This window comes from Ambystoma mexicanum, chromosome 1p, assembly GCF_040938575.1.
Source record: "Ambystoma mexicanum isolate Mex_15411 chromosome 1p, UKY_AmexF1_1, whole genome shotgun sequence".
Classification (NCBI taxonomy): domain Eukaryota; kingdom Metazoa; phylum Chordata; class Amphibia; order Caudata; family Ambystomatidae; genus Ambystoma; species Ambystoma mexicanum.
This window is the reverse complement of record NC_090921.1, coordinates 36,672,310-36,689,672: the sequence shown is the minus strand read 5'-3', so window position 1 is coordinate 36,689,672 and position 17,363 is coordinate 36,672,310. Positions and strand designations below refer to the sequence as shown.

The following is a 17,363-nucleotide window of genomic DNA, read 5'->3' as shown; positions in this document are numbered from 1 at the left end:
GGGGCGGGAGAGCTGCCGAGCCCGAGATTCAGGGGGCGGGAGAGCTGCAGAGCCTGAGATTCAGGGGGCGGGAGAGCTGCAGAGCCCGAGATTCAGGGGGTGGGAGAGCTGCAGAGCCCGAGATTCAGGGGGTGGGAGAGCTGCAGAGTCAGAGATTCAGGGGGTGGGAGAGCTGCAGAGCCCTAGATTCAGGGGGTGGGAGAGCTGCAGAGCCCGAGATTCAGGCGGTGGGAGAGCTGCAGAGCCCGAGATTCAGGGGGTGGGAGAGCTGCCGAGCCCGAGATTCAGGGTGCGGGAGAGCTGCCGAGCCCGAGATTCAGGGTGCGGGAGAGCTGCCGAGCCCGAGATTCAGGGTGCGGGAGAGCTGCAGAGCCTGAGATTCAGGGGGTGGGAGAGCTGCAGAGCCTGAGATTCAGGGGGTGGGAGAGCTGCAGAGCCCGAGATTCAGGGGGTGGGAGAGCTGCAGAGCCCGAGATTCAGGGGGTGGGAGAGCTGCAGAGCCCGAGATTCAGGGGGTGAGAGAGCTTCCCAGCCTGAGATTGAGAGGGTGGGAGAGCTGCAGAGCCCGAGATTCAGGGGGTGGGAGAGCTGCAGAGACCGAGATTCAGGGGGTGGGAGAGCTGCAGAGACCGAGATTCAGGGGGTGGGAGAGCTGCAGAGCCCGAGATTCAGGGGGTGGGAGAGCTGCAGAGCCCGAGATTCAGGGGGTGGGAGAGCTGCAGAGCCCGAGATTCAGGGGGTGGGAGAGCTGAGGAGCCCGAGATTCAGGGGGTGGATGAGCTGCAGAGCCTGAGATTCAGGGGGTGGGAGAGCTGCAGAGCCTGAGATTCAGGGGGTGGGAGAGCTGCAGAGCCCGAGATTCAGGGGGTGGGAGAGCTGCCCAGCCTGAGATTCAGGGGGTGGGAGAGCTGCAGAGCCTGAGATTCAGGGGGTGGAAGAGCTGCAGAGCCCGAGATTGAGGGTGCGGGAGAGCTGCCGAGCCTTAGTTTGAGGGTGTGGGAGAGCTGCCGAGCCCGAGATTCAGGGGGTGGGAGAGCTGCAGAGCCCGAGATTCAGGGGGTAGGAGAGCTGCAGAGCCCGAGATTCAGGGGGTGGGAGAGCTGCCCAGCCTGAGATTCAGGGGGTGGGAGAGCTGCCCAGCCTGAGATTCAGGGGGTGGGAGAGCTGCCCAGCCTGAGATTCAGGGGGTGGGGGAGCTGCAGAGCCTGAGATTCAGGGTGCGGGAGAGCTGCCGAGCCCGAGATTCAGGGTGCGGGAGAGCTGCAGAGCCTGAGATTCAGGGGGTGGGAGAGCTGCAGAGCCCGAGATTCAGGGGGTGGGAGAGCTGCAGAGCCCGAGATTCAGGGGGTGAGAGAGCTGCCCAGCCTGAGATTGAGAGGGTGGGAGAGCTGCAGAGCCCGAGATTCAGGGGGTGGGAGAGCTGCAGAGCCCGATATTCAGGGGGTGGGAGAGCTGCAGAGACCGAGATTCAGGGGGTGGGAGAGCTGCAGAGCCCGAGATTCAGGGGGTTGGAGAGCTGCCCAGCCTGAGATTGAGAGGGTGGGAGAGCTGCAGAGCCCGAGATTCAGGGTGCGGGAGAGCTGCCGAGCCCGAGATTCAGGGTGCGGGAGAGCTGTCGAGCCCGAGATTCAGGGTGCGGGAGAGCTGCAGAGCCTGAGATTCAGGGGGTGGGAGAGCTGCCGAGCCCGAGATTCAGGGGGTGGGAGAGCTGCCGAGCCCGAGATTCAGGGGGCGGGAGAGCTGCCGAGCCCGAGATTCAGGGGGCGGGAGAGCTGCAGAGCCTGAGATTCAGGGGGCGGGAGAGCTGCAGAGCCCGAGATTCAGGGGGTGGGAGAGCTGCAGAGCCCGAGATTCAGGGGGTGGGAGAGCTGCAGAGTCAGAGATTCAGGGGGTGGGAGAGCTGCAGAGCCCTAGATTCAGGGGGTGGGAGAGCTGCAGAGCCCGAGATTCAGGCGGTGGGAGAGCTGCAGAGCCCGAGATTCAGGGGGTGGGAGAGCTGCCGAGCCCGAGATTCAGGGTGCGGGAGAGCTGCCGAGCCCGAGATTCAGGGTGCGGGAGAGCTGCCGAGCCCGAGATTCAGGGTGCGGGAGAGCTGCAGAGCCTGAGATTCAGGGGGTGGGAGAGCTGCAGAGCCTGAGATTCAGGGGGTGGGAGAGCTGCAGAGCCCGAGATTCAGTTGGTGGGAGAGCTGCAGAGCCCGAGATTCAGGGGGTGGGAGAGCTGCAGAGCCCGAGATTCAGGGGGTGAGAGAGCTTCCCAGCCTGAGATTGAGAGGGTGGGAGAGCTGCAGAGCCCGAGATTCAGGGGGTGGGAGAGCTGCAGAGACCGAGATTCAGGGGGTGGGAGAGCTGCAGAGACCGAGATTCAGGGGGTGGGAGAGCTGCAGAGCCCGAGATTCAGGGGGTGGGAGAGCTGCAGAGCCCGAGATTCAGGGGGTGGGAGAGCTGCAGAGCCCGAGATTCAGGGGGTGGGAGAGCTGAGGAGCCCGAGATTCAGGGGGTGGATGAGCTGCAGAGCCTGAGATTCAGGGGGTGGGAGAGCTGCAGAGCCTGAGATTCAGGGGGTGGGAGAGCTGCAGAGCCCGAGATTCAGGGGGTGGGAGAGCTGCCCAGCCTGAGATTCAGGGGGTGGGAGAGCTGCAGAGCCTGAGATTCAGGGGGTGGAAGAGCTGCAGAGCCCGAGATTGAGGGTGCGGGAGAGCTGCCGAGCCTTAGTTTGAGGGTGTGGGAGAGCTGCCGAGCCCGAGATTCAGGGGGTGGGAGAGCTGCAGAGCCCGAGATTCAGGGGGTAGGAGAGCTGCAGAGCCCGAGATTCAGGGGGTGGGAGAGCTGCCCAGCCTGAGATTCAGGGGGTGGGAGAGCTGCCCAGCCTGAGATTCAGGGGGTGGGAGAGCTGCCCAGCCTGAGATTCAGGGGGTGGGGGAGCTGCAGAGCCTGAGATTCAGGGGGTGGGAGAGCTGCAGAGCCTGAGATTCAGGGGGCGGGAGAGCTGCCGAGCCCGAGATTCAGGGGGCGGGAGAGCTGCCGAGCCCGAGATTCAGGGGGCGGGAGAGCTGCAGAGCCTGAGATTCAGGGGGTGGGAGAGCTGCAGAGCCCGAGATTCAGGGGGTGGGAGAGCTGCAGAGCCCGAGATTCAAGGGGTGGGAGAGCTGCAGAGCCCGAGATTCAGGGGGTGGTAGAGCTGCAGAGCCCGAGATTCAGGGGGTGGGAGAGCTGCAGAGCCCGAGATTCAGGGGGTGGGAGAGCTGCAGAGCCCGAGATTCAGGGTGCGGGAGAGCTGCCGAGCCCGAGATTCAGGGGGTGGGAGAGCTGCCGAGCCCGAGATTCAGGGGGTGGGAGAGCTGCCGAGCCCGAGATTCAGGGGGTGGGAGAGCTGCAGAGCCTGAGATTCAGGGGGTGGGAGAGCTGCAGAGCCCGAGATTCAGGGGGTGGGAGAGCTGCAGAGCCCGAGATTCAGGGGGTGGGAGAGCTGCAGAGCCCAAGATTCAGGGGGTGAGAGAGCTGCCCAGCCTGAGATTGAGAGGGTGGGAGAGCTGCAGAGCCCGAGATTCAGGGGGTGGGAGAGCTGCAGAGCCCGAGATTCAGGGGGTGGGAGAGCTGCCCAGCCTGAGATTGAGGGTGTGGGAGAGTTGCCTATCCCGAGATTGAGGGTGTGGGAGAGCTGCCGATCCCGAGATTGAGGGTGTGGGAGAGCTGCCGAGCCTGCGATTGGGGGTGTGGGAGAGCTGCCGAGCCCGCGGTTGGGGGTGTGGGAGAGCTGCCCAGCCCGAGATTGAAGGTGTGGGAGAGCTGCCCAGCCCGAGATTGAAGGTGTGGGAGAGCTGCCGAGATTGAGGGTGTGGGAGCGCTGCCGAGCCGGAGAATGAGGGTATGGGAGAGCTGCCGAGCCCGAGATTCAAGGTGTTGGAGATTTAGGGTGTGGGAGAGCTGCCGAGCCCGAGATTCAAGGTGTTGGAGATTTAGGGTGTGGGAGAGCTGCCGAGCCCGAGATTGAGGGTGTGGGAGAGCTGCCGAGCCTGAGATTGAGGGTGTGGGAGAGCTGCCGAGCCTGAGATTGAGGGTGTGGGAGAGCTGCAGAGCCCGAGATTGAGGGTGTGGGAGAGCTGCCGAACCCGAGATTGAGGGTGTGGGAGAGCTGCCCAGGCCACACGTGCCCCTGCTGATGAACCGTAACTGTTCTAAATCCACCCAAGTAGAGACTGGACACCTGCTCTTTCTTTACCCTACACCGAAGGAAGTCACACTTGCAGTAAACCTGATGACCCTGCAGCACATGCATTTCATGTCTGTGCACTTAGCCCATGGGTGCACAACATACGGCCCGCCATGCCATTATGTCCGACCCGTGAGGCCGAACAACTTTCCTAATGGAGGGCGTCCCGCAAGCAGCACCGGCCACCCTCCATTAGGAAAGTCTTTGTTGTCTTCCGGGCCGGACAAAACACTGGCCCTCATTGGCTCAGCCCACACGAACCACGCAGCTCCTACGAGCCACATAGTGCGTGTGTGCTGCACCAATGGAGGGCCAGCACTACGGCTGGCGTGGTCTATAAGGCTTGATGCCGGAAGGCATTTCAGCCTTGCCAAGCCAGCCGTGGTGCCGCTCGATTTACCTCGCCAGTCTTCCAGCACGTCTCCGGTAAGTGGTCTGTTTGCTTGTGTTTGAGTGTCGGGTCTGTTCTGCTGTATGTTTGTGTTGTGTATGTTGAGATGTGGGGGGGTGTCGGGAGTGCATGAATGTTTGTTTTTGAATGTGTTGTGTATGTTGAGATGCAGGGGTGGAGGGTGTGCATGAATGTTTGTTTTTCAATGCTTGTGTTGTGTATGTTGAGATGCAGGGGAGGGGGGGGTGTCGGGAGTGCATGAATGTTTGTTTTTGAATGCTTGTGTTGAGATGCGGGCTTGGGGGTGGTGTCGGGTGTGCATGAATGTTTATTTTTGAATGTTAGTGGTTAGTGTTGTGTATGTTGAGTTGGGGGGTGTCGGGTGTGCATTAATGTTTGTTTTTGTATGTTTGTGTTGTGTATGTTGAGATGCGGGGTGGAGGGGTGTCGGGTGTGCTTGAATGTTTGTTTTTGTATGTTTGTGTTGTGTATGTCGAGATGCAGGGGTGGAGGGGTGTCGCGAGTGCATGAATGTTTGTTTTTGAATGCTTGTGTTGTGTATGTTGAGATGCAGGGGTGGAGGGGTGTCTGGTGTGCATGAATGTTTGTTTTTGTATGTTTGTGTTGTGTATGAGATGCGGGGGTGGAGGGGTGTCAGGTGTGCATGAATGTTTGTTTTTGAATGTTTGTGTTGTGTATGTCGAGATGCGGGGGTGGAGGGGTGTCGGGAGTGCATGAATGTTTGTTTTTGTATGTTTGTGTTGTGTATGAGATGCGGGGGTGGAGGGGTGTCAGGTGTGCATGAATGTTTGTTTTTGAATGTTTGTGTTGTGTATGTCGAGATGCGGGGGTGGAGGGGTGTCGGGAGTGCATGAATGTTTGTTTTTGAATGCTTGTGTTGAGATGCGGGCTTGGGGGTGGTGTCGGGTGTGCATGAATGTTTATTTTTGAATGTTAGTGGTTAGTGTTGTGTATGTTGAGTTGGGGGGTGTCGGGTGTGCATTAATGTTTGTTTTTGTATGTTTGTGTTGTGTATGTTGAGATGCGGGGTGGAGGGGTGTCGGGTGTGCTTGAATGTTTGTTTTTGTATGTTTGTGTTGTGTATGTCGAGATGCAGGGGTGGAGGGGTGTCGCGAGTGCATGAATGTTTGTTTTTGAATGCTTGTGTTGTGTATGTTGAGATGCAGGGGTGGAGGGGTGTCTGGTGTGCATGAATGTTTGTTTTTGTATGTTTGTGTTGTGTATGAGATGCGGGGGTGGAGGGGTGTCAGGTGTGCATGAATGTTTGTTTTTGAATGTTTGTGTTGTGTATGTCGAGATGCGGGGGTGGAGGGGTGTCGGGAGTGCATGAATGTTTGTTTTTGTATGTTTGTGTTGTGTATGAGATGCGGGGGTGGAGGGGTGTCAGGTGTGCATGAATGTTTGTTTTTGAATGTTTGTGTTGTGTATGTCGAGATGCGGGGGTGGAGGGGTGTCGGGAGTGCATGAATGTTTGTTTTTGAATGCTTGTGTTGTGTATGTTGAGATGGGGGTGTCGGGTGTGCATTAATGTTTGTGTTGTGTATGTTGAGATGCGGGGCTGGAGGGGTGTCGGGTGTGCATTAATGTTTGTGTTGTGTATGTTGAGATGCGGGGTGGAGGGGTGTCGGGTGTGCATGAATGTTTGTTTTTGTATGTTTGTGTTGTGTATGTTGAGATGCATAGCCATAGGATGAGAATATGTAGGCAGACAACTATTTGTTGGAAGGGGGAAAAGGTACTTGGTTGTAGTGTCAAGAAATAAGCAGTGCACTATATCCCTACTAGCTGTGACTGTTAAGGATGCTGGCGAAGGTCAATGTGCTTGGTTTCAACCTTTCCTGCCACTCTTCTGTAGCAATCCTAATGCTTTCCAGTCTGATTTCTCCCTAGATCATATAGGGCATGGGTCTACAACCTGCTGCTCTCTACAAGTCTTGGACTACTTCCAGGATCCCTGCCCCTTCTCTGATTCGCATGAGACCGTCTAGTCCAAACCCTCTGGAGAGCCAAAGGTTGCGTACCCCTGGTATGGGATTTCTCCCCACACAACGTGCCATCCTAATCCTTTCTAGTCTGGTTCCTTGTGGTACTATAGGATGTCATCCCACCCATCTTGACGCTGTTAATAAAGGTGCTTGAACTATACTTCTGAAAGTCCACTACAGCTCCCAACTTACCTTCTGAACAGCTGCAATTCCTTGATCGACAGGCTGATCTAGGGGTTGTTGAGCGTTAGATCAATCGCTGGGCCTCCATATGCCACGGCCGTCCTATTCTGGCAAAAGTGAGTGGTCCCTACCAGACTGTGGAGCGGGAGGCCAACAGGACCAGGAGCTGTGGCAGGTGGTTGTCAGCCTATCTCCAGTATGTCAGTAGATCATCTCATTCCCCCTGTGGAGGGAATACCGCAACTGATAGTAGTAAACAACTGGCTATACACGCTGCACAGAAACTGACCCCAAAGGCAGGGCTTAGCACCATGTAACGTAGGCAAGGCTCTCCAGATTCCGCACCATGTCCTGTAAGTATTCTGTAAACATTGGGGTCCAGACACTGACCCCAAAGGCAGGGCTCAGCACCATACAACACAGGCAAGGTTCTGTGAACATTGGGTCCAGACACTGACTCCAGAGGCAGGGCTAAGTTCCATTTTCTGTACATATTCTGTAAACCTTGCTGCCCCGACTGACCCAAGGCACAGGACTCTGCAACCCTTTACCAAATAAACAGATGGGCCCTCTGCAGATATTGCTACAAGTCCTTTAAGTTCAGGTGGTTCTGATCTACGTGAGAAGCTCACAGAAGAGAGCACCTTATGGCAATCGAACACTAGATCTCTCCTTTCATTTCTGTCTTAACCTATGCATGCTTTTGCTTTGCCTGTACACTTGGCCTTATTGTTCTTTAAACATCTTTTGAACCCAGGGGTGGGCAGTACCACCATATTTCACCAGATCTCTTGCATGGATAATCGGGTGCAACATTTGCATTTGCAGGAGAGAGATAAAACATAGGGACACATGAACAGCAATTATCCATTGTCTTTATTTAATGATTACAAATGCCCCTTGTTTCTCTGGCCCTTCTTTTGCCATAATTGTAATTGTTGTATCTTTTCCCCCCATCCAGAAGCCCGAGTTTGGACAGCAGAGTATTTACATGGAGAGAAGGAACGCGCAGCGCTCGTCTGAGCTTGTGGGAGCAGCACCACCAGCCGGTCGTGTTCGTAGCATGTCTGCTGTAAGAGCCATGCCCGAGATTCTCTTCCAACCTAAAGACTCTGAAAGGCTGGGGGCTGAAGTCTGGGGAGGGGCAGTACATCAAGAGCTTGGGAAGCTTCCAATGTCAGAAACTATAGCTCGGGATCTCTCCCAAATCCCACAATGGATCAGTAGGTCCGTGCCCCCTACAAGGCATGTCCCCAATACAGATATCTTACCCACGCTGCAGCAGCTACATGCAAAAATGGATCACTTGCAGAATACCATGCAGGACATACCCCTTAAAGTTGCAGAGGTTATGGAACAAATCTGGCGAACAAAGGGCCAAGAATTCCTGAAAAACCGTGTAACATCTGTGGAGATGGTGAGTCCAGCAATGGACAGAGACTATGATCGACATGCATTTCCTCCAGCAGGGGAACCAAGCATCTGTCTTCAACAAGCATTTAATTGGCCTTTCCAACCGAAGCAGTGCTTAAAACCAGTGATTACTGATGAGCAGAGCCAGAAGAAGCAGTGCATGCAACCAGGGATTACTGATGGGCAGAGCCAACAGAACCAGTGCATACAACCATCTGTTGCCGATTGGCGTTGCCAACAAGAGAGCCACGCTATACAGCCAAGATTTTCTGGTGGACACAACCAAGAGGAGAATCTGTGTACTCAACCAGTGCTTACTGATGGGCAGAACGAACAGCACAACCAATGCATAGAACCACTGTTTGCCAATTTTGATTGTCATCAACCGAGCCAGGCTGTAAAGCCAACCCAAGCAGCATTTACAGATGGGCAGAACACTGTTCAAAGGCTCAAGCTTGAACCATTGAGTCCTGAAGAGAAGTGGCAAGAGGAGAAACAAGCCCTACAACAAACCTTTCAGTATGAACAGGGTTCAGATCATATCTACGAGTTGGATCCATGGTGTTCTAATGAACAGGGTCCAGCCGAGCCTTCAAAATCCCTGGGATCTGAAACTCTTCCCGCTGATGAACCTACTTTGATAGACTCTTTGGCAAGAAGAAATGGAAACCTAGGAATGCCCCTGTTGAAAGCCACCCCAGGTATGTTTCTATTCCTCATAATGATGTCAACAGAGGCTGTAATTGAGATTGTTGCACCTTTAACGCACCTTTCTGGCTTTAAGAGTGTTATCCCCTGAGCTTTGCAGGCACAGTCCCCTTATCCCCAGTCTTTCTTGACAAAGCAACAGGATCCAAAGCACGGTATGGGAGGTAGACATGGGTTCGGCGGAATGTAGAGAACAAGGGGCTCACAGGAAGGGTCTGTGGTGCTTCATGGAGAGGATATGGGGAAATATGTGCCGGGTACAGGGTAGTCTAAAGGCCAGATAGGATTTGCAGTGTTGTAGGGGGCAGGGCAAAGTACAGACATTCAGGTAATTGAAAGATTGTAGGGTGAACACTCCTGCATCAGGTATGGAATTGTCTATTGCTGATTTGATACAGGCAGACAGTTGGCGTGCCACATTTTCTGGTGCTAACAGCGTAGCTATTGTCATGCTATATTATCATATTTCGTAGGAAACCCAAGTCTGAGTGGGTGGGTCCTGAGCCTGGTCACACTGCCCGACATGTTTTATGGTAAATATATATCCCTGTTAAACTGGAGAAGCAGGGTCTCAAGTCTCCGTTTTCTCCCCATGATTTCTCCGGATGATTTGGGTTTTTTGGTATGGATATGTGAGGGTGAACTGAAATGATCCATCAAACCAATTGGGGGAATGTCTTCCGCTTCCCCAGGCAATGATGGTACGACTAAATGAATCCTTCGGTCAAGAAAGTCCCTCGATGTGATTTACAGGATGTGAGGTCTGAGCCCCATCAATCCAGATCTGGATACCAAAATCTGTGTTGGCAGCATTAGACAGCAGTGTGATGCTGATATAGCTGTTAAGTAATAATGCTAGTCCAGAGGCCTAGTATATGTTGTCCTTTGTTACCCTGAGGAGGAAGGCCTTAATGTCCTCTGCCCTGATTATCCCATTTGTAAGGCTTTCCATTGCAGCGGCATGCTATTTTGCATTGTGTTATGTTGTGAAACATTATGAAAGTCCTCAATAAACACTGATGCTGTCCTCGCCCTACTGACGAAAGCTAAAATGTCTGCAATACTGAAAAGGGCTGAGCCCTCACCATGGCCGTCTAGTGATCGATGGGCAACATTCCTGATCGTCCTACGCCAAATCCAAAGGCACTCCGAGATTACCCTGATCCTTCTCATTTGCCAGTCTGGCGACAGACCAACTAGAGAAACGCAGACCACCGTAATTGATATCTTTGAAACCTTGGACAATAGCATTTCTGGTGTACTATTCCCATTGAACTTGCCAGCTGCCTATGACACGTATCATGCACAACACCTTTCTACTCTCTACAAGTGTAAGCTAAACGGCCCTTAGTTGGTTCGAATCTATCCAAGTAGAATATGGAAAATTGGCCCCTAGATCTCCATCCCACCAACTTCACTACACGTGGGATCCCCAAGCATCTGCAATATTACCTGGAACCCGTAAGCAAGCTCCTTGAATATTTGCCCTCCATATTCCTGTGCTTAACTTCTGGCCCCTAAAGAGCCACCTAAAGCCCATTCCTCCTGCATATCCCGGATCCAAGATTGGATGTCAGTCTTCGTCTCAACCTTCCCTTCCTCTGACATTCGGCTTCTGCCCAAAGCCCTACATCACAAAGCTCCTCAAACAGCTGCAGATGGACCCGAGCAGACAAGCTCACCCTCTGGGTATGAACACGTCACGCAACACTTTACACCCACAAGTGGATTGCCATAGATCAGCTGATCAACTTTACGATTCTTTGCCTTACCCACCCAACCATACTTGGTCTCACCGTAGAGTACACAAGGAAGCAGTTCAAACCCTGAGCACATCCAAGAAAGCACAGATCAAGAATAGTCTGATCACCATCTCCAGAGTCCAGACGTCCAGAAAAGGTGTGAAAAGGTCCTCTGTCAATCGACCGAGGAACAGCCTCCCTGAATGCACAAAATCCCATCAGAACCACCATGGGAAATTAAGAAAAGAGCTTTAAAGCCACCTTCTCAAGATGGCCTTCATGCCTGCACTCGTACCAATGAGTGAGGTAAGAGCAGGGCACCAGACCTAACCATGAGAGCCCCGCACTCACTCACCTCCTTAACTCAACTTTTGCCTGGAGCGATGGGTCGCAGGTTGCCATGTCCTGGACAGTGATCAACAAACCAGAGGTCCTGCTCCATAGTGTTTCTATACGTCAGTCTGCCACGGCCGGCAAGCAAAACAATGACGCAGTTGCCAAGGTCCCAGATGGTGCGCCAGGTGAGGCTGTTAGTCTGAAAACAAATCTACCTTTGGCCTAGTCTCCGGATCTACCTTGGGGGGGGGGGGGGGGAGGGGTGGTGGACCACTATGCCCCCCCTGCTCTTGTATCTCAGGGCGATTGTGCACTGTGTTACTCCCAAATTGCTATGCTATGGACACACAAACATAACCTGTTACCATAACCCTAAGAATAGACGCAAGATACAACATACACAACCAACCAAACGCTAAGAAATGGCACAAGAAATAAGATAATGGACACAAACGTCTCAGCATTCCTCTCCAATCCACACCACACATCACTCTCTCTCTCTTAGACAATCCCTGTCTGATTTCCCCTTCTATCAAACCAAAAGCTCTGTGTGAATGTCTGTCCTAATTCCCCATTGCACGTGTCTTATTCAGATCAATTAGGCATATTCAATCAATCAGCAATACTCCCCTCTGCATGTGCAAGCTTCCCAATCTCGTGTCTCTCCTCTCCAGCTCCCTTTGCCAGTCTGGTCACTCGAACTGCCTCAAGCCTCTGCCAAGCTCATCTGATCTCCTGCCAACTCTCTGCCAGATCGATCTCATCAGCTCTCATCAGAATGCTTCCCCAAGCTGCATGTCAATACCAAACCAAACGTCTCCCTCAATGGCACTGCTTCCTTTTCATTCCCAAACGCCTCTCCATGTACATTTAATCACTCCTCAACCCTCACCCTTGGATATACTATTCAATGACGTACATAAATCTTTATGGTTACAATCTCTCTTAGCTAAGATTCACTCTTTCTGTCAACCAGCATTTCTAAATCCGGACAGCGCCTGGAAGTCTGTGTACGCATCTCTTGTTCTATCCCCAGTCACTGTGTGTTCTGTCATCGTGACATTTCAGCCTATCTTGTAAATGATATCTGTGTTACGTGTTACCATCCTCCCATATCCCATATTTCTCCATTCACTGTCAGCTCTCAGCTTCTGAAATCCCTCTATCCGTGTCTCTCTGTCCAAAGCTCCTCGCTCCCTGCATGCCCCCACCTTCATGCCTGTCTGCGAACCCAGTGCCTGATAAAGCCAGCACCTCTCCTGTGCTCTACTAAGGCAAGAGTCACGTAATATCTGTCTGCCAACCAAACTGTTTACTCATTCCTCGTACCAGTGTAACGTAAAACATTCTTCGCTGTGGCGCTGCTCTTGTGTCTCTTCAGGATGGCTTAAGAGCAATCTACATGCATTCTAGCATTTACTTTTTCTCTCACAACCCAAGCGCTCTACCATAGCTCCATGCATACTCTAAGTGCACACTCGTGCGTGTCTCTAGTGCATGCATAATAACATATGTCTTAACATGTCTCTACAAGGCACTTAATATATAACAGGCCTCTTCTCTAGCAAACCAAATGGCTGAATAATATGGATAACAAATGTCACTACTAATCAGAATGAATGATGGATATCCCTAAATGAGTCATTCATTTCTAATGATTCACTAAATGAGTAATGGATTACTGATGATAACATACCAGGCTTATTCATATAATATCTGGTTCACAAGGCAGGCCGAGGGGCAACTACACTAACTGACTTATTTGGAGGGTCCTGGATCTTATGCCCACCAGCCTGTCTTCTCCTCTCCTCTTTTCAACTCTACATGTTTATTCCACCTCCCTCACAGACTGGGGATAAACTCTAACCTATACCAACGTCAATATTAAGTACCTCACCTTCAAGTTCGTTAACCATGCTTTCATTCCAGCTTTCCCCTTGCTCTTCTTAACCTCTTTCTCAAGACTTCCCTCCATGATGTGATCCCCCCACCGCCAGCTGTCCCCCCGTGATGTGTGCCCCCTCTGTCCCCCTGTGATGCCCCCTCTGTCCCCCTGTGATGCGTGTGATGCCCCCACCCCCTGTATCCCACTGTGCTGTGATGCCCCATCCCCTCTGTCCCCCCATGAGTGTGATGCAGCCCCCACCTCCTCTGTCCCCTGAGATGCGTGTGATGTGCCCCCACCCCCCTATGTCCCCCTGTGATCTGTGTGATGGCCCCCCACCCCTTCTGTCCCCCCGTGACACGTGAGATGCCCCCACCCCATACTGTACTCCCATGATGCGTGATGCCCCCACCCCCTCTGTCCCCCATGATGTGTGATGCCCCCACCCCCTACTGTAATCCCCTGATGCGAGTGATGTCCCCCACCTCCTCTGTCCCCCTGTGATGCCCCCCACACTCCATCTGTCCCCTGTGGTGTGTTATGCACCCCTCTTTCTCCGCCCGTAATGTGAGTGATGCCCCCGCCCCTCTGTCTCCCCGCGATGCAAGTGATACCCCCACTCCCTCTGTATGCGTGCAATCCCCCCCCCCCCTCTATTGAGGCTGGCTGCTTTGTGTGGATTTTGGCACCATACGTTATCAGTTGTCACCATTCATTACGGTTCGAAAGCCTGCATCAGTATCAATACAATGCGTCTGCTCTGTTCTGTGGATGCCTGTAGTCACCATTCGTGCTCGCTGTGGGTTTAAAACAGTGATATTTTTTTCTCCCATAGACATTTCTGGTAACCCATCAGACCCCCATCCCCACTCTCTCCCTTACTTTACGCCGCGACACAATTCACTGTGTGCCGCCAACTCCTCCATTCCTCTGCGAGGCCGTTTCCCTTGATTTAATGTACATGAGAATTGGCGCTGCAGGGTCCTTTTTTAAAATTTTTAATTCTTTTGTACCTTTATTGTTTAGGTCGTGGGGTACACCCCCACAACCACTGATGCTATTATAGTGAACAAGGGTACTACCGCAATCCCCGCTTCCCTTGTTCACTATAATAGCACTGAATGGGATATATATTCAAAATCTTCGGCTGTTCATAATTTCCTTCCAGCCAACAATTCGAATAAATATCCCATTTGGTTTTGTTATTCCGTTCATTTATACGGATTCCTTTGTTCTTATACTTTCCTCCTTTGCACCATCACTCCACTTCAATACCCGCCCCATTAATGTCCCTTCCCCAAGATCTTCCTTTTCTACTCCCAACATTCTTGATACTCGCCAGCCCCCACACCCCCCAATCTCCTGTTTCTCCTCCACCTACTTTTCTTTGTGGATGTTTATTAACCTCCTTCACTATCTCTGCCCACCTCTCTCCCACTCCTTGCTTCACACTCTTTCGAACTCCTCCTTCTTCCTCTAGCCTTGTCAAAAGTCGCCTCTGTGCTTGGCAGGTTAGCGGGTGCGCCCTAGACTTGTTTTGTTCTACTGGAAAATTGGACCAATCTTACCACTGCATCCTCTGTTGTGTCGGGGCGCCTCCCATTGAGGTGAATGGAAGTGCCGTTCTACAAGTGTTGCAGCTGTAGGGAAACATTGGCTTCCTTTTTGTCAAATTGTTGTCTGGCTTCCTACCTTTGTATCATAACCACTGGGCTCACCTTTATACAGTGGAGCCCTCCTACAGTAAATGCTTCTTTGTTCCCTCTGATAGTGATCCTGGAGAGAAACGCAGACCAATTAACTTCACTTCAGTGGCTTTTTGAAGCCAGTCAACTTTGGCAAAAAGGCAAGAATGAGGTAGGAGTGGATGAATAACTTCCTTCCTTTTGGGGTTTTCCTGGGGGATTAAACTATGCTTTTCCTCTCACAGCGGCAGAAGGCAAAGGTGGCAATCACTGAGGCAAACCCAAACACAGTCGCTAGGAACGTCGGGGCAAGTGCATCCACCGGTGCTTTCATTAAGGCTGTGTCCGACTTGTTCTCCCGACCCTGTGTAACTGTAACCTGTCTTCCCTGCCTGTAACCCTCTCTATTTGCCCACTCCATGGCATTCCAAGAGTGTCCCTAATATGCTGTCCAAATTGAACCCCATCACGACATGCCCGTGATGTTGTTCAACGCTTCATTTGTGCTATATGAAACCCAGCACATGCATGCATGCATACATACAGGACCAGAACGCTGAAGCTTAGGCCCGCAACGCCCCATTGGTGCTATATGAAACCCAGCACATGCATGCATACAGGACCAGAACGCTGATGTGTAGGCCCACAACACTCCATTTGTGCTATATAAAACCCAGCACATACATACATAGAGGACCAGAACGCTGAAGCTTAGGCCCGCAACGCCCCATTGGTGCTATATGAAACCCAGCACATGCATGCATACAGGACCAGAACGCTGATGTGTAAGCCCACAACACTCCATTTGTGCTATATAAAACCCAGCACATGCATACGTACAGGATCAGAACGCTGAAGCTTAGACCCGCAACGCCCCATTGGTGCTATATGAAACCCAGCACATGCATGCATACAGGACCAGAACGCTGAAGCGTAGGCCCACAACGCCCCATTGGTGCTATATGAAACCCAGCACATGCACATGCATGCATACAGGACCAGAACGCTGAAGCGTAGGCCCACAACGCTCCATTGGTGCTATATGAAACCCAGCACATGCATGCATGCATCAGGACCAGAACGCTGAATCGTAGGCCCACAACGCTCCATTTGTGCTATATGAAACCCAGCACATGCATGCATACAGGACCAGAACGCTGAAGTGTAGGCCCACAACGCCCCATTTGTGCTATATGAAACCCAGCACATGCATGCATGCATGCATGCATGCATGCATGCATACATACAGGACCAGAATGCTGAAGCGTAGGCCCACAATGCCCCATTGGTGCTATATGAAACCCATCACATGCGCATACAGGACCAGAACGCTGAAGTGTAGGCCCACAATGCCCCATTGGTGCTATATGAAACCCAGCACATGCATACATACATACAGGACCAGAACGCTGAAGCGTAGGCCCACAGCGCCCCATTTGTGCTATAAGAAACCCAGCACATGCATGCATACATGCATACAGGACCAGAACGCTGAAGCGTAGGCCAACAACGCTCCATTGGTGCTATATGAAACCCAGCGCATGCATACATACATACAGGACCAGAACGCTGAAGTGTAGGCCCACAACTCTCCATTTGTGCTATATGAAACCCAGCACATGCATACATTCATACAGGACCAGAACGCAAAGCGTAGGCCCACAACGCCCCATTGGTGCTATATGAAACCCAGCACATGCATGCATGTATACAGGACCAGAACGCTGAAGCGTAGGCCCACAACGCCCCATTGGTGCTATATGAAACCCAGCGCATGCATACATACAGGACCAGAACGCTGAAGCGTAGGCCCACAACGCTCCATTTGTGCTATATGAAACCCAGCACATGCATACATACAGGACCAGAACGCTGAAGCGTAGGCCCACAACGCTCCATTTGTGCTATATGAAACCCAGCACATGCATACATACAGGACCAGAACGCTGAAGCGTAGGCCCACAACGCCCCATTGGTGCTATATGAAACCCAGCACATGCATGCATGCATACAGGACCAGAACGCTGAAGCGTAGGCCCACGTTTCTCCATTTGTGCTATATAAAACCCAGCGCATGCATACATACAGGACCAGAACGCTGAAGCGTAGGCCCACAATGCTCCATTTGTGCTATATAAAACCCAGCACATGCATGCATACAGGACCAGAACGCTGAAGCGTAGGCCCACATTTCTCCATTTGTGCTATATGAAACCCAGCGCATGCATACATACAGGACCAGAACGCTGAAGCGTAGGCCCACAACGCTCCATTTGTGCTATATAAAACCCAGCACATGCATACATACATGACCAGAACGCTGAAGCTTAGGCCCGCAACGCCCCATTTGTGCTATTTGAAACACAGCGCATGCATGCATGCATACAGGACCAGAACGCTGAAGTGTTGGCCCACAACGCTCCATTTGTGCTATATGAAACCCAGCGCATGCATACATACAGGAACAGAACGCTGAAGCGTAGGCCCACAACGCTCCATTTGTGCTATATGAAACCCAGCACATGCATGCATGTATGCATGCATACAGGACCAGAACGCTCCATTTGAAATAATTACCCATTACCATTTCTCGTCGTGAAGACATTGTTTTTCCCTGTATACTCTCCATTATATTCACAATTCCTCCCTTTGCTTCTTCATCACGCTCGGTCTCTTCCAGGAGTATATATCATTTCTATACGATCTGTGAATGTGAGGAACATTTTCTCAGTATGAACCTTTAGGGAATTGCTGTAGCACTCGGTGACAGCACCAGCAGAGACAGCAAGCGGTTACAGTTTC

At 52.2% G+C, this 17,363-nt stretch overlaps 1 protein-coding gene across 3 annotated transcripts in view; it reads left to right on the top strand.

Annotated features, from left to right (window-relative positions):
* The first annotated feature begins 3,615 nt into the window (after positions 1 to 3,615).
* Positions 3,616 to 17,363, top strand: part of LOC138565466 (uncharacterized) — a 128,712-nt gene continuing 114,964 nt past the window's right edge. The window contains exons 1-2 of one of the 3 annotated variants that reach the window (XM_069642981.1): positions 3,616 to 4,638; positions 7,754 to 8,906. In XM_069642981.1, the coding sequence (XP_069499082.1) occupies positions 4,162 to 4,638; positions 7,754 to 8,906 (1,630 nt within the window). In that variant the 5' untranslated portion in view covers positions 3,616 to 4,161. The remainder of the gene's footprint in view (positions 4,639 to 7,753; positions 8,907 to 17,363) is intronic. The other 2 variants (XM_069642982.1, XM_069642983.1) reach the window with 2 other exon arrangements.